Source organism: Sodiomyces alkalinus (assembly GCF_003711515.1).
Source record: "Sodiomyces alkalinus F11 unplaced genomic scaffold SODALscaffold_2, whole genome shotgun sequence".
Classification (NCBI taxonomy): Eukaryota; Fungi; Ascomycota; class Sordariomycetes; order Glomerellales; family Plectosphaerellaceae; genus Sodiomyces; species Sodiomyces alkalinus.
In genome coordinates, this window is record NW_021167080.1 from 5,990,549 (window position 1) to 6,014,633 (window position 24,085).

At 52.0% G+C, this 24,085-nt stretch overlaps 7 protein-coding genes across 7 annotated transcripts; 4 read left to right on the forward strand and 3 right to left on the reverse strand.

Moving 5' to 3' along the window:
- Positions 1–261: 261 nt before the first annotated feature.
- SODALDRAFT_270264 (hypothetical protein) lies at positions 262–720 on the reverse strand (the record flags this gene model as incomplete). The annotated part of the gene is made up of 1 exon (XM_028607708.1): positions 262–720. One exon carries the CDS (start codon positions 718–720, stop codon positions 262–264), a length of 459 nt encoding a protein of 152 aa, XP_028469471.1.
- Positions 721–8,059: 7,339 nt separating this feature from the next.
- Positions 8,060–9,464, forward strand: SODALDRAFT_343519 (hypothetical protein). Its single transcript, XM_028613127.1, has 2 exons — positions 8,060–8,457; positions 8,522–9,464. Exons 1-2 carry the CDS (start codon positions 8,226–8,228, stop codon positions 9,037–9,039), a joined length of 750 nt encoding a protein of 249 aa, XP_028469472.1. The 5' UTR covers positions 8,060–8,225; the 3' UTR covers positions 9,040–9,464.
- Positions 9,465–9,631: 167 nt separating this feature from the next.
- SODALDRAFT_377319 (hypothetical protein) lies at positions 9,632–13,995 on the forward strand. Its single transcript, XM_028614899.1, has 3 exons — positions 9,632–10,152; positions 10,256–13,845; positions 13,916–13,995. The coding sequence occupies exons 1-3, from the start codon at positions 9,890–9,892 to the stop codon at positions 13,984–13,986; spliced, it is 3,924 nt and encodes a 1,307-aa protein (XP_028469473.1). The 5' UTR covers positions 9,632–9,889; the 3' UTR covers positions 13,987–13,995.
- Positions 13,996–15,663: 1,668 nt separating this feature from the next.
- Positions 15,664–16,529, forward strand: SODALDRAFT_125548 (hypothetical protein). Its single transcript, XM_028606662.1, has one exon. The coding sequence runs from the start codon at positions 15,748–15,750 to the stop codon at positions 16,324–16,326; it is 579 nt and encodes a 192-aa protein (XP_028469474.1). The 5' UTR covers positions 15,664–15,747; the 3' UTR covers positions 16,327–16,529.
- Positions 16,530–17,311: 782 nt separating this feature from the next.
- On the reverse strand, positions 17,312–18,344 carry SODALDRAFT_125575 (ADP-ribosylation factor 6). Its single transcript, XM_028606663.1, has 3 exons — positions 17,998–18,344; positions 17,737–17,883; positions 17,312–17,632 (listed from the first exon to the last, which is right to left on the reverse strand). Exons 1-3 carry the CDS (start codon positions 18,245–18,247, stop codon positions 17,469–17,471), a joined length of 561 nt encoding a protein of 186 aa, XP_028469475.1. The 5' UTR covers positions 18,248–18,344; the 3' UTR covers positions 17,312–17,468.
- Positions 18,345–19,445: 1,101 nt separating this feature from the next.
- SODALDRAFT_125670 (SAGA-associated factor 29) lies at positions 19,446–21,199 on the reverse strand. Its single transcript, XM_028606665.1, has 2 exons — positions 21,171–21,199; positions 19,446–20,986 (listed from the first exon to the last, which is right to left on the reverse strand). Exon 2 carries the CDS (start codon positions 20,795–20,797, stop codon positions 19,706–19,708), a length of 1,092 nt encoding a protein of 363 aa, XP_028469476.1. The 5' UTR covers positions 20,798–20,986; positions 21,171–21,199; the 3' UTR covers positions 19,446–19,705.
- A 701-nt stretch (positions 21,200–21,900) lies between these two features.
- On the forward strand, positions 21,901–23,894 carry SODALDRAFT_331434 (integral membrane protein sed5). Its single transcript, XM_028611454.1, has 5 exons — positions 21,901–22,568; positions 22,695–23,309; positions 23,378–23,428; positions 23,509–23,539; positions 23,610–23,894. The coding sequence occupies exons 1-5, from the start codon at positions 22,331–22,333 to the stop codon at positions 23,632–23,634; spliced, it is 960 nt and encodes a 319-aa protein (XP_028469477.1). The 5' UTR covers positions 21,901–22,330; the 3' UTR covers positions 23,635–23,894.
- Positions 23,895–24,085: the final 191 nt, after the last annotated feature.

A 24,085-nucleotide genomic window follows, 5' to 3' on the forward strand; every position in this document is an offset into this window, starting at 1 on the left:
TGTGACATCAGGGGGCAATCCAGAAAGCAAAGAGCGAGCCCTGGGGGGGTTTCAGCGTAGCAATAGGCTGGGAAGACAAAAGCGAGAGGTGTTACACGACTCCAATAACCTCGCGCGGGAGGCCCTCCACTTTTGATGTTTCCACCCAGACTCTGCTCTTGCATGGAAAGAAAAGAGGAAAACTGGTTTCGTTGCCTATCAGGACCGATGTCGCTCCCTCCTAATGATCTGACGCGTCTTCCCCGCGGCCTTGCCCTTCTCTTACGGAAGCAGCGGCCACCTGCGGCGCAGGCGACGACAAACAGCCAGGAACTGGGCGCCGTCGATACCGTGGCGGGAAGCCACCTCAAGGATCTTGGAATCTCTTGCAGGATTCACAACCTCGCGGACCGAGCGGTAGTCGGGGATGTGACAGAGGCGTGCGGCGACGCGGTAGAACTTCCACCGGGAGGTGTATTTCCCAAGAAAGTAGGCATAGGCGAGGCCTTGGCGAGAGAGGGAAAATGGGGGCAGGTTCCTCACGGGGAAACCGTCATGATGGCCTCGGCTGATGGCGTACAAGACGTCAGAGGTCTCGCTGAGCCTCTGAAGGTATGTCTCTGCCTGGCGGCGCTCCCGCAGCTCTTCGCGTAGCCGGTCTCGGTACCATGAGGGGGAATGTCGGGCAAGGCCCAGATGTCGATGCCAGCGGCAGAGAAGTGCATTGACTAGCGGTGACATGTTTGTTGCCCAGGCAGACAGATAAGGGAATGTCTGAAGAGTTATTGACTGAGGCGCGGTCTTTGTGATAATTGTCCTCTTACTGGGGGGGAGGACCCAGGGCGGGAAGAGGAATAACTCGGATACTGAGAGACCAGCAATCGCAATTCATCAATCAGTTGGGCCCCGAGGGGTGATATTTCTGTTGGCCCAGGAAAATAGGAAAAATGTACGCTTCGTCGAGAATCCCCCTATGTTGAATTCCACAGGAAGAGGGTGCTGGCACCGCTGCCCTTGTCGTGTAGGAAAGAAAGATGAACGAGAAGCAATCTGGGCCTCCTTCCCGTCTCAATGACCTTTGGATAGAGGCATGCAAGTTTCAAAGTCTCGGGAGCCGCATTGGTCCGAGCGCCTACCACTTCACTTACTCTACCTGTTGTCAATGGCCGAATGCCTGCTCAAATAGCGGGAGCAGCAAAGACAGGCAAAGAGTCGTCGAAACAGAGACATCACATGTTCCGAAAGCCGAATGTTGTCAAGGTGGGCGGTTCAGATTGTGTTCTGTGTCCTAAGTATGAGGTAGATGGGCAAGTATGGACCGTTGTCATCGGTGATCGTCGTTTTCTTGATTCACAGAGCATATATATTGAACGGTCGCATCCTTCTTACAACTCACGTGGGGGGACCTACGTTTTACGCGCAAACGCTCTAAACCACTCGAAACCTATATCAATCGATAGCCCTTTCTTAAGCTCTATACGCCTATCTATAGCCCTATTCCGCGTAGGCGCTAATTTAGGCGTATTATAAGTGCGAAAATGCCTAGAAACGGGCCTGCTCCCCCGCGTACGGGGGAAAAGTCTGACGTGGTCCGTACGTCCACGCTGACAAAGCAGCCGCGCAAAGCCGCACCCCCGACCTCCACCTAACCATAACGCTATAACCAATAACCCACTAGCCATAAAGCTAACCATAATAACGCCCCTAACGCCCCTAACGCCCCCCCTAAAGCCCCTATAACTATAAAGGGTCTTAGGGAGGTAGATATAGGTAATACCTCTGAAAATATAGAGGATTTAACCCTTACTACGCCTCTGAATTCGAAAAGGCACCTTAGCCCTTCCACACCTACCTCTAGACGGTTTTCTAGGACCCGAATCGAATCCCCCTCGGACTCGGAAGCCGAAGGCGCTTTCGAAACGCCCTTTAGGGGCCCCCCTGCTTCTAGGGCCCCCCCTGCCGAAAACCCGAGCCTTTTAGGCTCTAAATAGGCTAAAAAGACGCCCGGAATAGCTAAAGCCCCTAAAGAAACCTCGGCTAAGCCCTAGAAGTCGATTAGTTTGGCTAGTAAGGTATAGGCTAAGGAATCACTCTAATAGGCTCTTTAGCTACTTTAATAGGCCTATACCCTCGACCCTTCCCCCCAGATTAAAGCCCTATCCGTAGGGCTTAAATCTACTATCGACGGAGCTCTAGAAGCCCCCTAGCCTCCTATACTCGAATAGAAGGTCGACGAACTAGCCTAGGCAGTTTATAGGCTTACAGAATAGCCTAAACCCCTTTATAGCGAGGCTATAAAGGGGAAAAAAGGCCCTATAGCACCCCTCCCTATAGACCCTAAAAAGGTTCTTAAGATTGTCCTCTAACCTACGGTAGGGGCAGCGATTCCTAGGGATAACTTCGACCCCCTCGCGCTTCGGAATAAGCTTAATAAGGCCCTAAAATTCCCTGCAGTTACGGCTATTAGCCGGTCGACTAACGGGAACCTTATTATAACCCCGGGGCCGAAATACAGCGTTTAATAGCTCCTAGACTCGCAGAATTAGTGGTTTAAAGAGCTAAACCTCCCCCTCCAGCCCCCCTAGCCTATAGGCGACTAGTTTAAGCTTATTATTAAATAGGTGCCTTCTAGAGCCTTTAGGGCTAGGGGTAGCGATACCCCCCCACCCGATCCGTCTATACCGCCGTAAAAGGCCCTAAGCCGAAGCCTATAATAGGGCCTAGGCCTATAGGACCTAGCTACTGAAATCGGCACCTTTAACCCTATTAGGGTAGTAGGAAAGCCTCGGTGGCTAGGGGTTCTAAACGCGTTTTACGGTATAGTGGTTATTTCTATACTCTCTACTAAAGAATAGAAGTACTGCCTAAAACAGGGGCTTTATATAGCCGGCCAGCGGCTAAAGGTCTATAAATATAGGCCTATAACCCCTAGAACCCAGTACTCTAACTGCTAGAAATTCGGGTATACCCGAGAAACCTATAAAGGCCTAGTTTCCTGCCCTATCTATGCCGTTAAAGGCCACGGGGAGGAATACCACTACTATAACGAGTATAAAGAATACGGAGACTACGAGTATAAGACCTATAAGTGCTATAACTATATGGGGGATTACCCCCCTTTTTGCAGAGACTACGAGGTCTTTTAAGCTATAAAACCCTAAATTCCATAAATAAAGGGCCTTTTAGTTCGAAAAATATCCGGTTTATTTAATATAATATCGATAAATAGGTCCCGGCGTAAGAGGCTATCCTAGAATAGGCCTTAGAGACTTCGGCTGATATAGTCCTTATTTAGGAACTAGCCTACGTCTCAATACTAGAGGGGTGGTTTATCCGAAACCACCCTGCTTTCTATACCGTTACGCCTATATCCTAAAAAGCCCAGTTCTTCCCTATTAAGCCTAGGGTCCTTACTTATATAAGAAAGGGCTCTAGTATCGATTTTTCACACCACGAAGACCTTCTAGACAATATAGACGCGTAGATTATGGAGGTTTATTATCCATAAACCTTTTATATTCTACACGTCTATAATTAGATAGAATAGGACCCTAAAACGATAGGCCGAGGGCGGCCCCCTAGCCCTACCCCTTCTACCTCTTCCACTTCTTCTTCTTCTTCTTCTTTCCCCTCCTTTTTAGGCCCTAGAAGCCGGCTCTAGACCGAGGATCGAGTGCTATAGGGCCTATAGATCCCTAAGCCTACCCTTATTATAGGGGACTTTAACAGAAACCACTAGTAGTGGAACGGAGCTGCTACTAACCAGGCTTCTATTAGGGCCCAGGCTCTAGTAGACTGGTTAGATAGCCTTAGAGCTATCTATTTAGTGGATTCTGAAGAGGTTAACCTAAACGGGGGGACCTTTTTTAGGTCTAATCTTCGTTAAGAGTCGGTTATAGACCTAGCCTTTTACACGCCCGGCTTCGATTATCTCCACTTCGATAAATAGGAATATATCGAAAACACTACCTCTTTACACCGCGCTATCCTCCTTTCGGCTACTATCTTAGACTCTAAAGGTCCTATAAATAGGTCCCTCCCGCCGGCTTATAACTATAAGCTAGCAGATTAGGACCTGCTTTCTAGTACCCTAAAGAGCCTAGACCCTAGCCTCGACCAGGATATCTAATAGGCTATTAACGCCTCGGACTAGGATTCTTTAGGCCGCTGCCTTTAGGATACTAATACCCTAGCGCTTAAGGCTTTAGTGCCTAAGCTCCGGGTAGTAGGGCATTTGAAGCTGTGGTGGACTAAAGAGCTAAAAGCCCTGCGAAAAACAGCTAATAGGGCTTTTAGGGCTTTTCGAAAGGCAAAAAAGGGGGCCTCGGCCACCCAGGCGCCTTTAGAAGCCTCCTAGAAAAAAGCTCGAAACGCCTACTACCGGGCGGTTAAAACAGCGAAAAACGACCACTAAGAAGCCTTCCTAGCCCACGCCGAAGGCCCTGGAATCTTTAAGGCCTATAACTATACGAAAAGCGGCCTTAGTACGAAAATCCCACCGATTTAAACGCCTACGAAGTAGAAGGCCTACGCCTTCGAAGATAAATACAACGCCCTACTTCAGACCCTTTTTCCTATACCCTCCGCCACCGACGCCCCCGAAGCCCCTGTATTTATAGGCCCTTTAGGGGACCTAGGCCCCTCTTACCCTTCTACCGGCCCCTAGAGCCTGACTAGATTACGTAGTAAGGGCCTTAGAAGACCGTGGGAGTGGCCTAGCCTTTAGACTACCAAACTATAACGCGCTATATTTGGTGCTGCTAAGGGGAAAGCCCTAGGGCCTGATAGGATTAGTCTAAAGCCGATCTAGCAGGCCTATAAGGTTATCCCCGGGTTCTTTTTAAAAGCCTATATAGCAATGTTTATAGCAGGCTACCACCCTACCTGCTGGAAAGAAGCCTTAGGGGTCGTTTTACCGAAGCCGGGAAAGAAGGACTATTCTAATCCTAAGTCTTATAGGATTATAGCCCTTCTAAACTGCCTAGGTAAAGTCCTCGAAAGGGGTATAACTGCTAGGCTTAGCTTTATAGCTAATACCCGCGACGACCTTTTACACTCTAGTTAAATAGGGGGTAGAAAATAACGCTCTACTATCGATATAGCCCTCCTCCTCCTCCACTATATCGAAAAACAGCGTAAATCACGCTAAAATCCTGTGATTTCTACGCTGTTTTTAGATATTAAAGAAGCCTTTGATCACGTCGCCCGTCCCTAGCTACTTAGGTCCCTTTAGGAACTCTAACTATCCTCGAACCTAGTTAAATAGGTAGCCTCTTTTACAGAAAATAGGCGAATCTAACTAGCTTTCGAGGGGCAGGTCTGGTAGCCTACCCCCCTAAATATAAGGGTTCTATAAGGCTCCCCGGTTTCCCTTATCCTTTTCCCGATTTATATTAGGAAGGTTATAACGGGACCGGATTTTTAGGGTCTTTAGTTATCCTATATCGATGATTTTTAGCTATCTATAGCGTCTACGTCGATTAGAAAAAACTATAAAACCCTAGAAAAAGCCGTAGCCTCCCTTTTCGACGCAGTAAAAGTTAACTAAGTCCTTTTCGACCCTGAAAAAACAGAGCTTATTCACTTCTACCGAAAACGCTTTATAGAAGATACTCCGGTTATTATAGGGGGGCACCTAGTTAAACTAGCGCTGGGTGCTATTAGGTGGCTTAGGGTCTAGTTTAATCCGAAGCTATCCTTTAAACCCTATGTCGAAAAACGCCTAAACTTAGCTTTAGGAGCCCTAAACAGACTATATAGGCTAGCTAGCTCGTAGAGGGGCCTTTCTTTTAAGGCTCTACGGTAGCTATATATAGCCTGTATAGCCTCCTTAGCTGATTTCGGCTCGTAGCTCTAGTAGGACCTAAAATCACTGAAAAAATACCTAATAGACCGCCTAGAACGCCTATAGTATAGCGCTTTAGTTAGGGTATTAGGGGCTTTTAGAGGGGCCCCCTTACGATCTCTAGAACTCGAAGCAGCAGTCCCCCCGGCAGCGGTTTAGTTAACTAGGTCTAATAGACTCTATGCCTTTCGGGCCTTAAAGTGTCTACTAAACCACCCTATTAAACGCCAGCTTTATACTAGCGTTCAAAGGTAGCCAGGGGACAAAAATCAGGAAAACCTCGCCCTTCTCTAGAACCTATAGCCTAGTATATAGCTATATAGGCTAGGCCTAGAAATAGTGACTTTAGTAGGTTAGTCTTAGAATATCGAGGGTCCTTCGGCTAGGTGGGAGCCCCCCTGGGCCTCGGAACCTATAGCGGACCTAAGACCCTTTTTCCCCTTTAAGGACCGGTCTAAAATAGATACCGACCCTGGCCCTGATACCCCCGATCAGAAAATAGCCCACCTCGAAGCCCTAGCCGAAATTCAGTAAGGCCTAGGGGAATAGGCTGCTATTTTCTATACCGACGGGTCTTTAGGCCACCTTACTAGACCCCCTAGAGGGCCTTTATAGGCTGTAGCCGCTATTGAAATAGTGGACTAATACTGGAAGGCCCTGTAAAGCTATAGGCTTTAACCTAGGGGCCGCTGCCGAAGTCGCGGACGCTGAATTATACGCTATTCTTTAGGCCCTTTACGCTGCCCTAGAGTAGACGCCTAGGCCCCTGGAGTGCTATATTTTTAGTGATTCTTAGGCGGCTATTTAGAAGCCTTAGCGCACCTTATAGTGGGCTATAGAAGCTAAAAGCCTTATTTCACGCCTTAAATAACTAGGCATTTCGGTATCTATCTAGTAGTGCCCCTCGTATATAGGGATAGAAGGGAACGAGCTAACGGATAAAGTGGCTAAAAGGGTATTAAACCCCGAAAAAGCTACTAAATCCGTTAGCTTAGTTACCCTTAGCTACCTAAAACGCCGGGTAAATAAAGCTCTTATTTAAGACTAGATGACTCTATAGAATCACGAAGAGGAGGAAAAGAAGAGAGGTTAATCGGTTTAATTAGGCCGCCTATATAGGCGACTAGTCCGTGATAACCTCCGCTTCTCCCGAAAGCCACTACTAATATAATAATATGCCTGACCGGTAAATCCCTAGCCAGCTAGTACTATAGGACCTATAAGCCAGACTTTTCTCGAGGGGTGACCTTTAGGTATAGAAAATACGGTGTAATAAAGATATCCTGTCTAAGCTAAGGGGGCGCGCCCCCGGGACTTAAGTATCTATAGGTAAACCCCGTGGAATCCTCGGCTTTTACGTATAGAAACCCGGGGGATTCCCCGGTATTCACTAATCGTACCCTAGAGAAGCTATAGTATACCTTAAATGTACCTATAGCGTACCTTATAGGTGCTATAGTATAAGCTATAGTATTATTAGGGTACCCCGTGGTACGCCCTGGTGTTCCTGGTAGAATCTAGGGCGTATTATATAAGGCCCTAGGTGGGTAAAATCGGCTTTTATGCAGTTAAAAACCGGCTTCGGATACCTAAAAACCCACTAAAAAGGGCCTAAAACTACGCTAACGACCGCTATTCCTATCCCGGCTCCCCTATACAGGATACAGCACACCTTATTCTTTTATACCCTTTTTATAAAGAAGAACGAAGAGCCCTGTGGGAAGCCCTAGTAGGCCTACCGCTATGTCTGCCGCTATTATTTAGTACTAAAAAAGAAATACAGGCCTTATAGGCCTACCTTTTAGCTACTAAAATAGCCTCGGCAGAGTAGTATAGGGCGCAAACCACGATTCCTACGGTCTAGTTATATCACTTTGGTTTTTTACCTATTAGGTTTTATTAGGCAGATTATTACGGAGGATTTCCTTTGTGTAGTACGCTCTATTTTACTGTACCTAGCTTCTTATAGACTCTAGCCCTTAGGGCGATAGGCGCCGCGCTATAGCTTTAGGGCTGTATGCGCGTAATGAATTAAAAAAAAAATTATTGAACGGTGAGGGCAATGGCCAGGAGGGAGAAATGCTCGGTGAGAAATGCTCGGTGAGAAATGCTCGGTGAGAACACAGGACAGCGGGGCGGCGTTATGCTTTTCCGCGCCGATTGTGAACATCTCTCTCCAAACTCAGTACCATCGGTCAGTACGTTGTACGTAGGTAATTACAAACTAGGGGTCATTGCTAACCGTACATCTTTCAACCGTCTTATAACTTTCCAGCCATTCGGAGCATCTGCACTGATCTTAATACAGTTCTCCGGGCCACTGCCATATTCCCATTTTATCACACAAGCATTTTGAGAGAGGGAGTCCAACAAAAGCGGGCTGAAACTTGAACCCTCCAAAATGCCTTTTGTCACATCACCTTCTGTCCCAGCTCGGCATGAGAATCACAACAGGGGCAATGGTGCATTCGCCTTGTCCGCGTCCTCATCCACATTTGCATCATTCGAGAGACCCATCCCTAGACCCCCCAGGTCCCCGGGCGCGGCGGGGGAGATTTGCAAGCGGAATCGCCGGCGTGCCTATCTCGAACAGCGCCCCGACTACTTTGACAATTCTGAACATGAACTAGCTGGTAGGAGTCATTGCGTCGGGAACCGGGCACCAAAGCGATCTAAGTCCTCACACTCTTCCTACAGCTCCTCTGCTCTATGACTCTCTGATTCGCACGTTTCAGACGCCTGCTGAAAGGGAGGCCGAGGGCAAACGTAAAGGGTACTCCGGCGTCCTCGAAGCAGATCTCCTTCGAGGAGAGGCGAGGCTAGCTAAGCTTGCAAGCGAACCGAACGAGGAGACGGGTCCGAGCCAGAACGACAGGACGGCGTCGTCGCCGGACAGTGCAGACGTTCTGGAATCCAATGCGAGGCCGAATCGCGCCAGCAGCGCCTTCGACCCCGACCTTCCCACTCCGCACTCCAAGGAGGAGGCGAAAAGCAGATGGATCGAGTTCCTCACGGACCGATTCGTCCACGGGCAGGACGATGACTTCAATTACGATGCTGTCGACTTGGACGACAGCTATGATGTCCTGGAACGCCGCGACGCCGAGGATGCCTGGTTTGAGGAGGAACAGCCCAGGTGGGCCAGTGAGCCTGAAGACGACGAAGAGTATCCTCGTGCCGTGAAGATGGGGGAGACGGGCATCCAGGACTTTTGAGGCGGCTTCTGGGGTCTCCGAGCGGTTTGTTACTGTCTATCCCCCGCCCTTCGAGGGGGGGGAAACCCCCCGACACTAAGAGATTCCCCGCCATTCGTAGGTCAGTACTGCAGCAACAGCGAGATTTACGTCTCGGGTTTGCATTCGAAGGCGAAGTGATTTAGCTAGGAGGTGCCTATGTTTGCTGAACTACGGATGCACCTTTGACCTCAGATGAAAAGCACAGACACTAAAAAAACTTCGGGGTATGCTGCAACTCGGAATCAGGGCTAGTTGGTAATCATTACCAGGCATTAAGTAATTCTTGGAGTTTGAGTTTTATATAGGTACCTGATTTGTACGAAGTATTTGTGTCCGTAAGGTAGCGGTATTGGGACGACGTAATTATGTACCTGGATACAAACAAGGTGGAAGTTGAACCGGGTCCCGTTATCTTTATCGTTATCGTTATCGTGACATGAGCAAAAGTCTCTTTGGGCCTCAGTTCTACAACGTACGCGACCCCACGCGTCGGGCCCGTACGAAGTACACGTACGGATATTACTCCGTGCAGGCACCATTCTCTCCACTTCAAATTTCCTCACCTGCTTCTTCCATTATCACCTTTAATACTTTGTATATCTGTATACACCGTACATACACCACACCTCGTCGAGACACCAATTCGTGGCTACAACGCGGAATACAGACTTTACAATAATACCCATCGCATAATTCGTGCTACATTTCTTTCGCGAAGCTCGTCGACCACGCGTCATCTCTCTTTCAACTCATGACCTGACAAGACGTTTCACCTCGGCTCTGCCCCAAGGTCCATCCATAACGACTCCTCTCACTTCAGCACGCCACTATGTCCGACAATGAGCTGCGGCTACGGCTGGTCATACGCCGCCATGGTCTTCCCGAGGTCAAGCTCGTCTGGACTGCTCCTGCCGACCCGGACTTCACCATCTCCAAGCTTGTCGCCCAAGTAAACGAGGTCGTCCCTCTTGAGAGTGGAGAATGGGGTCTCGAAGATTATGCAGTCGAGCTGAGGGCTGCCGATGGCTCTACCTTTGAGTGCCTTCATTTTCAGTCAGTGCCCAAGGTACTAAATAACGATGACCAGGTCATGTATGTTGATACGTTCATCTTCATGCCCCCTTCCTCCCAACCCCCCAGCCATAGTATTCTGCCTCCGTTTGAACCGGTTCGCTGACGGGTTGCCTCCTTTTAGTATCCGCTCGCTTCTCACCGACGACCTCAAGCGCCGACGCCTCAGTGGCCGACACCAGATCTCCTTCGATGGCAAACACCTCGTCGACGGCGTAGCCTTTGGCCGGCCTTGGCTTAGACTCCCACGCGACCGTCCCCCTGTTTCCCTCCCACCTCGAAAACGAGCAAGAATTCTCGACGACGCGGGCGACGATGCTGATCGAGACGAGCATGATGCGAATGAGGAAGATTCTCCGCTCCTGTTAGAATTTCCCGGGCTGGCAACCTCCTCAGGCCGCGTCCATTCTACCCGACGATCCTCAAAGCGTGTCAGGATTGCTGTGGACTCTGATGACACAGATGTCAATCGCGATGACTACGAAAGACATAATCATTGGGAACGGGGCCGAGAAAACGTGGAAGACGACGGTGCAGAAGAGTCGGAGGAGGCAGAGGAGGCAGAGGACGATGAATTCCGTCCCGACAACGAGGACGATTCGGACGGAGATGCTGATCTAGACATCGACCAAGAGGACTTGCTCGACGAGCTACACGACATCCGCGAGGAAAATGTGGCGCTAGGAGATGAAGCCGCCGACGAAGCCTACTCCATGGACCACCACTTGGAAACCTCAGAGATTGTACATGCTTCCTCTCCGCCTGCGCGGCCGCTGATGGATCTGGACACTCTCGACAAGATAGCCATTCTGCGAGCTGCTTTCCCAACTGCACCTGTTTCGTTGTGCGAGGAAGCAGTTACCAAGCACGGTAAGGACATCCAGAGAGCATACCGTCAGCTCAGTGCGGCTCATAGACCCTCCATGGATTTCGGGGACATGCTCGATCATCAATTGTCCGTCACTTTCAGTAGCTCGGCAAGACAGGTTGTCGATCCCCTGCCTGCCAAGGAGACGCCGAATCGACTGAGCAGCACCAGACGAAAGCCGGCCTCGGCCACACAACCTGCGAACGTGAAATTCCCACCCCAACATGATAACAAAGAGGCGAGTGACGACGCGGACTCATTATCATCATCATCGTCAGAAACTTCTTCGAGCTCAGATACAGGCTCAATTTCCGGGCTGCAAACTCGCGAGGCCATAAAGCAGCGTTTGCGCAATGCAAATCATGCTGAATCTATGATCTCTCAGCCTAATTCTGGTTCAGGTCCGGACGACGATGTGGATGGTGATTCCACCTTTAATCCCACACAAGAGAATGAAAATGCCTCGGACGCACTTTCCCGATCTTCAACTTCCTCTCCAGCCCCCTCCTTGTCTTCGTCTTCTCTTTCGGACTCGACCGATGACGACACGGTCGTGCGACACCCCAGGCAGAAGGAGCACGAGTCCTCTACAGCACCCGACCTTTCTGAACTCTCGTCTGACGCGAGCACTAGCAGCGAAGAGGAGAGCGAGGAGAGCGACGAAGAGAGTTCCGATGATAGCCAGGAAAGCGAGGACGATTCGGACATGAGCTCTGACTCGGAGCCTGAGGAGATGACGAGCAAGTCGATACGAAAGCAGTTTCAAAGCCAGGCGATTACCAAGTCCACCCCAGCCGTGACAGCGGTCGCAGAAAATACCACAGCCAGCAACCGACCCACGGCTCCTCCTGGAAGCGGTTTACGTAAAACCCAGCGAAGAAACTTGCGACGGAGACTAGCCAAGAGGTTTGCGTCAGGGACTGGGGAGACCAACACTGTCTCTCAGAAGTTGACCGATGGGCGTGGACAGGGCATACCCGGGGTGGCCTCGTCCGGCGCGCCCCCGGAATCGCAGCAGGCAAGGCAACAGAAGGAAGCGGAGCTCCTTGCTAGGAAGCAAGCTCTCCTAGCTATGATGGAAGATGACGAGCCGACCAACTCTGCGCAAAATCAACAAGACCAACAGCAGGCTTCTCATTCTGTCCTTGTTGAGAAGGCACCGCAGGATCCTGAAACGGTGGCTGAGAGCCAAGGCGACGGGACGTCATCTGCCAGGCGGAATCGCGTCAAGGTAGACACGAGTGCTGGCCGCAGGATGCTCTTCGGGGCCTTGGGCCTTCGGAACCCCAAATCTAAGGCGGAGGAAGATAAGCTGCGAAAGGACCTGATGAAGAATGTTCGGCCGCATGTGAACCTGCGCAATCCCAGCTCCACACTGTCCGCACAAGTAGGCACTACAGAGCCTTCGGCTTCCGTCGAGAAAGACTCGATCCGGGAGGATGAAGGCCCAAGAGAGGAATCCGAGGAAGAAGAGGGAGAGGGGGAAGAGGAGCAAGCAGAAGACCCAGAGGCATGGAGAGAGAAGATCAACTATCGCGCCGTGGAATGTTGCGACGAGGGAATCGAACTCTCGGAGCCGCCATTCCCTTTCGTGCAGCGATGGGATCCCCAGCAGCATGGAAGTCATTATCATTACGGATCCAACAAGAACGGCAGGGGAGGCAAGCGGAAACGGGCACAGAGGAACTCTGGTCAGTTCTACCAAGAGGCGAAGAACGGCGGCTCTGTGGCTGCGAAGAAGCAAAGGACGGCCAGCGACTTTGACGAACCAGCCGCTGTAGAAGAACAGCACGATGAAACCGAATACGACGACACAGCCATTCGATACGACGACGAAGAAGACGAAGGAGGGGCAGAAGAGGAAGAAGAGGAAGAGGAAGAGGAACGTCCAGTGCAGTCAACGATGGCAGCTGAAAGTCAGATGTCTGATATTGACGACCTACCGTCACTTCCGTCAGACCTCTCGACGTTATCGCCTCTCCCACTTGGAGATGCCAAGCCTGGCATGGTGATCACCTGGAAGGAATGGCTGCTCTCCTCTGCTACCAACTGGCAACCCCAGCTCGCCAACATCGTGGCGGTTGTGGTTAAGGTAGAGGCCGAGGACGGCACCCGGTTCCGCCTGCTGCTCGCTAAAAGGGACAGAGGAATGGATAGGATTGAGAAGGTGTACGATGAGGAGACCGGCGAGCGTGTGTATGACCGGTTCGAGGCGCCTGACACGGAGGATGAAGATGAAGAAGATGGCGATGCGGTCGACGACGGCTATCGGAACAAGGAGTACTCTGAGCTGATGGAACCCATGATTGTCCAACAGCCCCTGAAAGACTACGGAGCGCCCGGCGATCGTCATCGTCAGGAGCAGAACAGTCGAACCGAGAGCGTCGTGCCTGACACGTATCAGGACCAGGATTGTGCGGGAGAGAGGGGCAGCAACGCGAACGGGTCCCCGGCGACGAGCGAGCGTGCTTCCGAGGAGGACGCCACTGGGGCAACCGCTGGCGCACAGCGAGACGATGATCCGTTCAGATCGTCATCCCCTGTCCCTGTCGACAATACGAGGGCTTCAACTTCAACGCCTTCCAGGTCACGAATCCGCAGTAGTCCATTCAAAGAGCCGGAGGGAATGTCGGTGATGGTGAACAGCTCTGAACAGGCACCCAGCCCCGGGTCTGGCAGCTCCCCCGACTTGGATGGTCGCGATCCTGACGATGAGGGCTACATTGGCGGCGAAGATGAGGATATGGAGGTGGACGAGGACACAAAACAGGAGCAACAGCAACAAGAACAGCATCGCGAAGAGTACCTGGACGACGCTGCAGGCACATCGGAATCTCCTCCCAAGGGTAAGGACATCTTACCATCGGAGGGGGCTAGCAGCATTCACAGTGGCAGGCAGCCTGACCCGGCGTTTAGCATCGATTTGGGAAATACTTCACCCATGCCGTTCGAGGAAACAGGAGAATATGCCGGGTCGCGGGAGATGACGCCCAAGGCAGAGCATCTTCCCAAGACTCCCATCAAGCCGTCTCCGGGTCACCCCGAGTCTTCGCCGTTTCCGTCCATCGACGAAATCTGGGCCACAGCTCCGACGTCTAGAAGCACACAGAGCCCCGTGAAGCGAGGCTCTCTCGACTCGGGTTCGAAAGTGCGAAATAATATGGCCTCTCAGAAAGACAAGGAGTACGATGAAGAAATGCGGCGCATTGACGAGATGGATGACGAGGAGGAGGGTGAGGAGGGCGAGGAGGAGGGGGAGGAAGAGGAGGAAGAGGGGAATGGCTCGTCCACAACAACCAAGAAACAGCTTTTCCCCAATGCGTCGCAACCTGCCAGGTCGTTGCCGAGCAGCCCGCCTCTTCCTCAAAGAAATATCAAAACTGAGCGACTCTCCGGAACTCAGGTCGATGCGAAGCCGCGGCAGAGTCCGGGGTTTCAGATACCACCAGGGTCGCAGGTGGTGACCCTTTAGTCGGAAAGTTCGTCGGAACCAGAGGTTTTTGAAGATTACGCGGAGGACGACATAGACGGCGACTACACGGAGGACAGTCTACCTCAAGGAGGTGGATGGGTGCAGAAGAGGAATAAGAGGAAGCAGGGTGCGAGCGCGGGCACGAACACGAATACGAGCACGAGGCAACAAGGGACGATGCGGGCAGTGAGCGCGCCGGCCAAGAACAAAACAGCGGGACGTGGTTGGTACTAGGTGGTCTTTTTCCTGTTCCTTCTACTTCGCAGGGTGCAGTGGCTTATGTTCTGGTTCGGCTGGTCTGTGGGAGGGTTGAGGGGAGGCAGCGGCGTTTGTTTGCTATGATACCCGTATGTATTATGTGTGTTGTGGCCACCAAAGGGAAATAGAAGTCTGAAAGGACAATTAATATTACAGATATTCTTTGTCTGGGCATCTTGGGCCTTGGTTTTCCTATGGGTTGTGGGGGGTGTGGCTCGGTTCTCAAATAGGCCCAGTGTAAGTCGACTGGATGGCCATGAGATGCCGATGCCATCTCCATGCATATGCGACTGGTACGGATTTTACCCTGCATCATGTATGCTATTATAACAGTCGTCCAATCACGACAAGATGGACGAGACTGGCGACTTACCGGATACGTCTCCCATCATCAGCCATTAATTCGTACTGACTGTCCAACACATCTGACAGACATGGTCGATTTTCATTGCCAGAACTCGATCCTTCTGCACCACTCATATAGACACTACCTGAGCTTCACCCGACTTGGACTTATTCCTGTGAACTCTCTTGGTAATCGAGGCTAACTACTTAGTAGGAAACTTTTTGCTTCCTCTGGTGCAGACGAACATCTCATCCAACGCTACTCCATTTCTCCCCTCCTTCCCCGCGTCTTCTATGATTCATTGGGAAATATGGTCGCTTCAACGAGGTGAAGCCTCTGGGCGAGTGGATGGGTTGGCCGTCCCTCCTCCCGTTATATTTAAAGATGCATCGCGGGCCGTGTATCACCTCTTTATATCCATCTCTTTATATCGCTTGCTCTGTCTTTGTCTTATGCTCTGTCGTTTTCCAACTCACCGCCTGCGCTCATTATATCTCCTTTGATCGCATGTCATAAACCTCGTCTTTGCACTTCGTGTCCATATATCGTCATCCTGTTCCCCAGATGGGCGTCATCCGATCAGAGAGGAGTATTTAGACAACATATACTACCAACGTGGCTCACCTTCCAAGAGATCGTGTACACCGACATTGCCGATTATCCATCCACACGATGGCACGGAATTGTCGTCTTCTCCGTGTTTTCTTTCTTGCCGTCCTCATAGCCACAAGCATTGCGCTTCCAACGACACCGACACCGACACCAACAGCGACAACAGCGACAACAGCGACAACAGCGACAACAGCGACACCTCAAAACCCCTCAGCTCAACTGCCTCAACCCGATCCCTCCCTCTCGGCGGCAGTAGGACCACGCACCGCAGCCGAAGAACTTATAATTGTCCCCGCTGTTACTCTTGGTCCTCCTGCTCCTCCTCCACCACCAACACCACCACCACCAGGTCCTCCCAACTACGACACCCTCATCCCCGCCGACGCGGCCGCGCCACCCCGTCCGACGCCCGACCTGAGAGAACACGGTCTCACGCAGGTCACATACTATTCCTGCGTGACCTTTCCCATTACGACCCATTGCGGGTGGCACCGCCCCCTCATCCCCGTGGCCGCCGCCCCACCGGGCCACCGACTGCACTCCGGCTCCGGCTTCGGCGCGGCGAAAGTCGTCATCGTCGCTGGGATTGTCGCTGCCTGGGTCTTCCTCCCATCTTTTCCTATTCCTCATGGACTTTAATACACTTTAATACACCGTGTCGGGTCATCCGAGATGACGGGAAGATCCAGCGGTTTTCTTCAGCATGGAGTGTTTATTTGTTATAGAGGCTACATGCTGCGGGCTGCGGGCTGCGGGCTGCGGGTCAGCTGGTAGCTGCCTTGTACGAACACCTTAATTTGATGAGGGCTACCCCCCATGACTGATGAAATGAATGTCAGGAGACGACAGGGAATGAGGATGTTATGAGTAGGAGCCTGGCGCTGGGTGTATGGGTTTAGGGAGTTCCGCTTGCTATAAGGGGGTCGAAGAATGACGGCCTCCTCGCCCTCCTCTTCTTCTCTTAAGACAGTAATTATTCACAGACACGGCAAATGATACCATAGACTGCGACAGGTTTTCATCAACCAAGCATTCTCACTAGTTCTAATTAAGTACTCGGGCTTGCGAGTCGTAGTAAATACGCAGAAAAAAAAGCAATGCTCGGGTATTCAGGGCAAGAAGAAAAGAAAACATCGAGAGACACCAAGAGACAAGCGGGAGAAGCGGGGGAAATGTAACGACGACGAGTTTTAGACTTGTCGCCGCCCAGTCCCCATCCAACACACATATTACACTTCCTCCACTCCGGCTGGCGTTCGCTCCCTCCGCACGGGCAAGAGAAGAGTCCAGGGGGTCCGGCGCATAACCCCCCCCCCCCCCCCCCCCCCCCCCCCCCCCCCCCCCCCTTTTCCATTTCCAACCATAGGGCATCCTCGCCGCGGTCAAGAAGCAGCAGAATGTCCCTGTGTGCCAAATACCATCCAAGCTTCCCCTAACCGCTGTAAATCTGGATGGCGCCTCTTTCATCTCCAACTCTCATTCGTCTCCGAACCAAAGGGTGGAAGGATCCCCATTAGCCTGTTGTCAGGGGCGGGACGCACCCGCCAACGTCGAGTTCTCTCCCGCGTGAATTTTCGTCCAGTGATCGAGAAGCATTAATCAAAAAGCTCGCCGTATGGTGTTCGGGCAAAAAGGGCTCCCCGAAATGACATACGAGAAGTTGGTGAAGCAAGGAATCAATTTCGTCAACGGGGAGTCGAATGCACTTCTCGGACCATCCGTCGTCCCATGGTGATACATGTCGGTGGTCGCATGTTCCCAGCGCAATCCCTTCTCACTCTTTACTTCTTGGCGGGCGCTGGCGGCGCCTTGACGTTATTGGAAAGCCAAGCAAGGCCTTCCAGGAGACCCTCGCCGGTGGTGGCACAGCTGGGCACCACGTACCAGACCTTGTCTTTCAGCTTGGAGAGCTGCAGAGCCTCGGTGACCTCGTGCGGTTTCATGGCTGTCGTTCGTGTTCATGTCAGCGTTGACTCCCACTTCGTACGGCTTGGCATTCGTTCGCGCCATGTGAAATAAGGGGAAGGGATGTGAAAGCTCGGAACTAACCATCCTGGAGATCCTGCTTGTTGGCGAAAACGAGCAATAGACTGTCCTTCATCTCGCGGTCGTTGATAATACGGTGCAGTTCTGACCTGGCCTCCTCAATGCGTGCACGGTCTGACGAGTCGATGACAAAAATAAGACCCTGAGTGCCTGTAAAGACAAGATTGCGTTAGCGCCACCAAGGGAGAATCGTAAACTCCGTTATCTTTGACCATCTTTCCTCGACAAGATGGAGGAGGAGAGTGCGAAAGAGAGAATTTGTACCGCTAAAGTAGTGTCTCCAGAGGGGGCGGATCTTGTCCTGGCCGCCGACATCCCAGACGTTGAACTTGACATTCTTGTAGGTAACCGTCTCGACGTTGAAACCGACAGTGGGGATCGTGGTGACGTCCTGGCCGAGCTTCAGCTTGTACAGAATGGTGGTCTTGCCGGCGGCGTCGAGTCCGAGCATGAGCAGGCGCATCTCCTTAGATCCGAAGATCTTGCCCATCATCTTGGACAGCTGACCACCCATTGTGACGAGCGCTCAAATGGGCTACTGGTAGAAAGGGGAGCGGTATTAGGTGATGAGAGGGCGAGTAGGCTCGTTGATGGGCGACGAATAATCGAAGAGCAACGGGTTTTCCCCTTTGTCTTTTCTCCCTCTCTTATCGTTCGTTTCCTGCGTAGAGTCCTGATCGATGACAAGAGATTCGACTAATGCCCTAATATGGCTATAGTTCGGGCGACGGGAAAACAGGAAATTTTGTTTGTTTCTAGGCATCGCAGATGGTCAGTCAAAGGATTCTCCATGAACTAGAGCTTGGGTCGCCAAAAACAATGAGTAAAGATACCTTGTGATGCTCTCTGGAGAAGATGTGTAAATGATTCTTTCAATTGCAAAATCGGGCAGGTCGTGAAGAAGGGAGGTAAGGTAGTCGATTATCGTTGTCCAGGAGGTAAGAAAAAAAGAAAAGAAGAAAAGACCTTGATCAAGCAAACGACGCAGCTAATTGAAGGCACAATGGTAACCTCCCCTAATTGATTGCTTCAGCACAACCACCGGTTGTTGGTATGAATTAATTACCTAGCGAATTACGAGGTAAACGATCCGAGGAACTGACGGGGGTTACGCAGTGGGTAGAAGGCCAGGGGAAGAGCCTGGGGCTGGGGTGGAATGGCTGGTCGGGTTGTCGATTGTCAGGGCCAAGACCCAGAATGGACGTGGAGGCGCGTGTCAGGGGTTCATTTCTTTGCTTTTCCTCTCGGTCAAAACCTGCGACCTGTAGCCTGTCGGGTAGGTACTCCGTACCTGACAATCGTTTAGAGCGGTGGGGTTCATCTGTCAGGGGTTCAAACGCTAAGCAGCCCGCATGCACGAAGTACGGGTTCCCTGTACTACTCTGTACTTCGTACCTACTTTACCTTAAGGTACGTAGTGAATACGAAGTACGAAGCACTGTACAACCTACTCATCCGTACCTGCCCTATCTATCCGTACCTTGTTTAATGCATAGGGTAATCGCCTGAAGCATTGCGTGCCTTCTCCAAGGTACTCTCCATTGACCAACCGGCTCGTTGTACCTTATGGTGTGGAGTTGTGGGACGACTCGATACGCCGGAATTACCTAAGGTAGGTGATTACCCGTTTATCTCAGCCTCTCCAGGTTCCCAGCTTGGATGGCTAGGTACCTATATGAATTACATGAATCTTCACACAAAGTGTTAGGTAAGCTCTTATGAGTGTGAATTACTAATCCATTTAGAAGTTCAGCATCGGAACTCAACGGACGAATAAGGTGACACTGTTACTATAAGGTAGTAGGTAAGGTACCGGTAATGCGTCAATCGGCTGGTGTGTCTGGTCCGAACGAATACGCATACGCCACTCCGTCCACTTCTCCCAGAAGCCTAAACATCGAAACCGGAAACCAAACGACCTAAAAAAAGGTAGGCAGTAAAAGAAAAGGAAACATGGCTAAATTTCGGGCCCCTAAGGCCGATACTCCAAGACATACCGTCGCTCAACCTGATGTGTCGTTGACGAATCGTTCTCTCCGTGGAACTTGAGGTTAACCGTGACCCCGTCCGGTTCGGTCCCAACAACATCCGCGGCGTAGAAGGCCGTGGTCTGCGGGTACAGTGCTAGCACCATCTGCCCTGGTTCCGGCGCGGGCAAGTCCGTTTGGCCTTCGGGAGGGATCGGGATCATGTTGGACGCGAACGTCTTGAATTCCTTATGTTTGCTGGGGTCCTCCGGCTCCACATCCAGACACTTGTAACGTCGGCTTTTCCCTTCTCCGATCACCCCTACTACTTCGCCCAGGATCCAGTCGTACGGCGCCTCTCCCTGCTGTGGCTCTTCCTTCTTCCGCTTGAAAGCCACCTTGTCGCCCTTTGAGAAGGAGATCTTGCCGCGCGGCGCCCCCAATGCTCCGGCCGCCCCCCCCGTGCCAGCTGCCGCACCCTGTCCGAGGGCTCCGGAGGACGATCCGGCCGTCCCGCTGCCTGTGGATCCCTGCGGCTCGACGCTGTCGGCCTTGGGAGGGATGCTGTCGCGGTTGCTACCTCGGTCCCCGTGTTTCCCGCGAACCGATCCGCCCATCGGACTGGGAACCGGCGAGTCGCCCCCGCCATCGAAATCGTAAAGCGAAGCGGCCGCCGCCGCAGCAGACGCCGCTGCGGTTTCGCGGACCCGGGATCCGCCGCTGCGGGAAGTTGTGGTCGGCGCAGCGAGGGCTTCGGCCTCCTTATGGTTCGCCTGCTGGACCGCCTTGAGCAGGGTCAGCTGTTCAATGGCGGCCCGGATCGTGTTAGAGTTGGTCTCCGACAGCTTCACGCCGGCGCGGCACAGCTGCTCCATTTTGCTCAGGTCGTTGGCAGACGGGCCCGGGCCGTCTTTGGAGGCAACGGCAGCCTTCTTATCGCACTTGAGGAGCTCACGCAGATTGTCGTTATCCGCGTTGATGCCGTTGACCACCTCGTGAATCTGCCCCTTGATCATTTCCCATAGCTGCATCTCCTCGCCATGGCCGCCCCCGTTGTTCCGGTTGGAGCCGCGGCCACTCCTGTTCCGTTGTGACATGGCACGAGACGGTCCCGAGGCCGAAGATGGACCTGCGGGATGGTCTTGCGCAGAAGCTGGAGTAGACACAGAACCGGATGGGGAACCCGAACGACTCGCTCGTTCCTTGCCCTTGCCCTTTCCTTTCCCCCGGCTTCCCCTTCCCCTGCCCTTCGTCCCTGCCGTGCTGCGTGTTCTGCGGTCAGAGGGCTGGTGCAAGTTAGTCGTAGGACGAATCAAGATGGGCCAGGAATCTGGGTGTCTTATAGGTAGATGCTGCAAAATCAGAGGGTAGGGATTGATGATTGATGTTGTGAAGGGGCATGATACGATGATGGGTTTTGAATATGTCAAAGGGTGCAGAAAAAAAGAGGACGGGCAGTAGGGAACTTACGATGCACCCTGAAAGAGCAACAATGCTTGCTTCCACCCGTAATGTTCCCGACACAATCGAAGATCGAAGTCGGCTTCCCAAAACGCAAGGCGCAACTGAAAAAGGACAGTAGGATGGTAGGGATGTGCTAGTCAATCCGAATGTAAGCACCTTTCGCGTGAGTCTTTAAGAGTCGTCCTACCCCACGTGAATCCCGGCCAGGGTTGAAGGATATAAGACACAAGTGAGAGGACAAACAAAACAAGAGTTCAGTTCACCGACACTGAAGGGCGACTGAAATAAACTTGGTTGCGATGATGAGCGAAATATATCAACGCCTCCAGGTCACCCGTGCTGTCAGAGACGGTGATGGAACGCTCACATGTCGTACTTGATGTTGTGATGAGACACCTACCCGCTTACATAATCACCGTCCCAGAGACTCTCACTCAAGTACGGAGTAAGACGATGGCAGGCTTTACGCAGCTTATACACATATCCGTGTATCTAACCTAGTAAGGTAGCCACGACACAAACACCGGATTACTAAGGATTTCGACCCTAAGACCAAACCGAACCGCGTCCATCAATCTCCAGCCACAGCCCGTGGTGGCCAAGTTTCCAGATTGCCAGATTCGTCGTTTCCCGTCATTCCTCCGACCCCTGGCCGCCTCAACCCTCTTTGACTCTAATTAGAGCTCATCTTGACAGTCTTCCATTCATTCCTCTTTCCTATTTCTCTACCGTCTTGCCCTTTCCTTTACTTTTCTCCACAGATACACATCGACTTCCCTCCGGGCTGTCAATCCTGGTCGACTTCCTTTACTAGACACGTCGCCCCCATTGCTTCGTTCCCCGCGATATATACCCTCGTGCAGCTCTTCTCGTTCCACGTCGACATAATTAATACTACTCGACCGAATACCTAATACCATACCGAAAGGCTCCATTCTTGCATCTCTAATACAACAGCTTCGTATTCCGCCGTCATCTTACCGCCCTGATATCCTTTCCGATCAACGTACCGTTTCAACACCCGAACCGCACGTCCAGTCGTCTGGGTGATTGAATTCGACGACCCCCAAACCGATTGCGCTGGCCGCCCTATTAGCATCTCACCCGCTACATCCGCATCGCACAACTTGACCTAATTCAGTGTCAACGATCCGTGTACACATACCATGGCGGTGGCATCGATACAAGACAGGACGGCCGAGTTCAGGTCGGTCCTGACGCAAGCCCAACGTCGCCAGGCTTCCAGTAAAGTCGGCGCGCAAAGGAGATCGCTTTTGAGCGACTCACAAAAGGCTGCCGCAAATGGCGACGGCACTCCCAGACGGTCCGATTTCGCCCGCCAGGCGGCGCAGATTGGGAGGAGCATTTCAGCGACGATGGCCAAGCTCGAGAAACTAGCGACACGTACGAGTCCCCCGATCCGTTATGCACCCGTTTCTTTCTTGCCTTCCCTTCTCTCCCCCCTCCCTATATTCCCAATATTCATTCTCTTTCTGGCCCCCAGGGTACTGACCAAACTCGACTTGATAGTGGCTAAACGAAGGACACTATTCGACGACCGACCCATCGAGATCAACGAACTCACCTTCATCATCAAGCAAGACCTCTCGTCGATCAACCAGCAAATTTCGCAACTCCAGGCGTTGACCAAACAACAACATCCCAAGGCGGACCAGGAGGGGGAACACAACAAGAACGTGGTGTTTCTACTGCAGGGCAAACTGACGGACGTGTCGGCCAACTTCAAGGACGTGCTAGAGGAGCGCACCAAGAACATCCAGGCGTCCAAGTCCAGGACAGACAACTTCATTTCGTCCGTGTCGCAACACGCGCAGGCGCCCCTACCACAGTCGGCTTCCCCCTTGTATGGAGCGCCCGGCCGGGCGACGCCGTCTCCGGGGGCGGATTTGCTGTCGCTGAACCCTGCGAGCGACCAGCAGCTGCTCATGATGGAGGAGGCGCAGCCGCAGAACGCATATATCCAGCAGAGGGGGGACGCGATTGAAGCCATCGAGAAGACGATTGGCGAGCTTGGCAGCATCTTTGGGCAACTGGCAACCATGGTATCGGAGCAGAGCGAGATGATTCAAAGAATCGATGCCAACACGGAGGATGTTGTCGACAACGTCGAGGGTGCGCAAAGAGGTACGCATGCCGTCGATCTGATCTTTGCTTTCCCTGCCCAAACGCAGCTTTGCTCACCATGTCTACAGAACTTCTCAAGTACTGGGGCCGCGTGTCGGGAAATCGGTGGCTCATTGCAAGTAAGTTCGAAACAGCCAGACCCGCGCTGGGACTTTTAAGGTCTTTGTTCCAGGATCCCGCCACTGACTGTTTTGAATAGAAATGTTCGGCGTTCTCATGATATTTTTCCTGTAAGCTCATCCTTCTCGCCACTGACCTGTCCTTATAATCACCGCGTTCGTTTACTAACACCCCTCTCAGACTCTGGGTCCTCATAGCTGGCTAGAGCGCAATAGGGTCGTTTCTGGGATTCGGTTGTCTTTTTATCGATGGGATATTTCCGCTGATACATTGCGTGGGTGAGTCCTCGCATAGATAGACGGACTTGATACGTCTGCAGACTTGTAATCAGAACAGGCTCGTGATCAAGATCCACAGGCAGGTGCCGATATATTAAGGCGCCTCTTCAATAATTTATTCCTTCCTCTTCAAATTTCAGGGTGAGGGCACCGTACGATGTCTGTCGTTGTGTTGGTGGAGATGGCCAAGTGAGCGCAAGACTCGGGTCGATATAAATGGCGGAATAAGTGCCGGTCGAGTATATCATAATTACAACCCAGATGAGATAGGTCAGACCGGCCGCATTGTGCTCCGTACTCACTCAACGGCAAGTGGCCTCTGTTTCAAGTCGGCTCAAAAGTGCTTCGCTAATACGTAGCATGCGCTCGAGAGGGGGC

Excerpts from the sequence above, each read along its gene's own strand:
- SODALDRAFT_343519 (XM_028613127.1), top strand. The coding sequence starts at position 8,226 with ATGCCTTTTGTCACATCACCTTCTGTCCCAGCTCGGCATGAGAATCAC. Across the intron at positions 8,458-8,521 it reads TTCTGAACATGAACTAGCTG|CTCCTCTGCTCTATGACTCT; the intron begins GTAGGAGTCATT and ends CTCTTCCTACAG.
- SODALDRAFT_377319 (XM_028614899.1), top strand. The coding sequence starts at position 9,890 with ATGTCCGACAATGAGCTGCGGCTACGGCTGGTCATACGCCGCCATGGT. Across the intron at positions 10,153-10,255 it reads AATAACGATGACCAGGTCAT|TATCCGCTCGCTTCTCACCG; the intron begins GTATGTTGATAC and ends GCCTCCTTTTAG. Across the intron at positions 13,846-13,915 it reads ATCGGAATCTCCTCCCAAGG|CATCGATTTGGGAAATACTT; the intron begins GTAAGGACATCT and ends CCCGGCGTTTAG.
- SODALDRAFT_125548 (XM_028606662.1), top strand. The coding sequence starts at position 15,748 with ATGGCACGGAATTGTCGTCTTCTCCGTGTTTTCTTTCTTGCCGTCCTC.
- SODALDRAFT_125575 (XM_028606663.1), bottom strand. The coding sequence starts at position 18,247 with ATGGGTGGTCAGCTGTCCAAGATGATGGGCAAGATCTTCGGATCTAAG. Across the intron at positions 17,884-17,997 it reads CTGGAGACACTACTTTAGCG|GCACTCAGGGTCTTATTTTT; the intron begins GTACAAATTCTC and ends TTGTCTTTACAG. Across the intron at positions 17,633-17,736 it reads CAAGCAGGATCTCCAGGATG|CCATGAAACCGCACGAGGTC; the intron begins GTTAGTTCCGAG and ends CACGAACGACAG.
- SODALDRAFT_125670 (XM_028606665.1), bottom strand. The coding sequence starts at position 20,797 with ATGTCACAACGGAACAGGAGTGGCCGCGGCTCCAACCGGAACAACGGG.
- SODALDRAFT_331434 (XM_028611454.1), top strand. The coding sequence starts at position 22,331 with ATGGCGGTGGCATCGATACAAGACAGGACGGCCGAGTTCAGGTCGGTC. Across the intron at positions 23,429-23,508 it reads AAATCGGTGGCTCATTGCAA|AAATGTTCGGCGTTCTCATG; the intron begins GTAAGTTCGAAA and ends TGTTTTGAATAG. Across the intron at positions 23,540-23,609 it reads GTTCTCATGATATTTTTCCT|ACTCTGGGTCCTCATAGCTG; the intron begins GTAAGCTCATCC and ends CACCCCTCTCAG.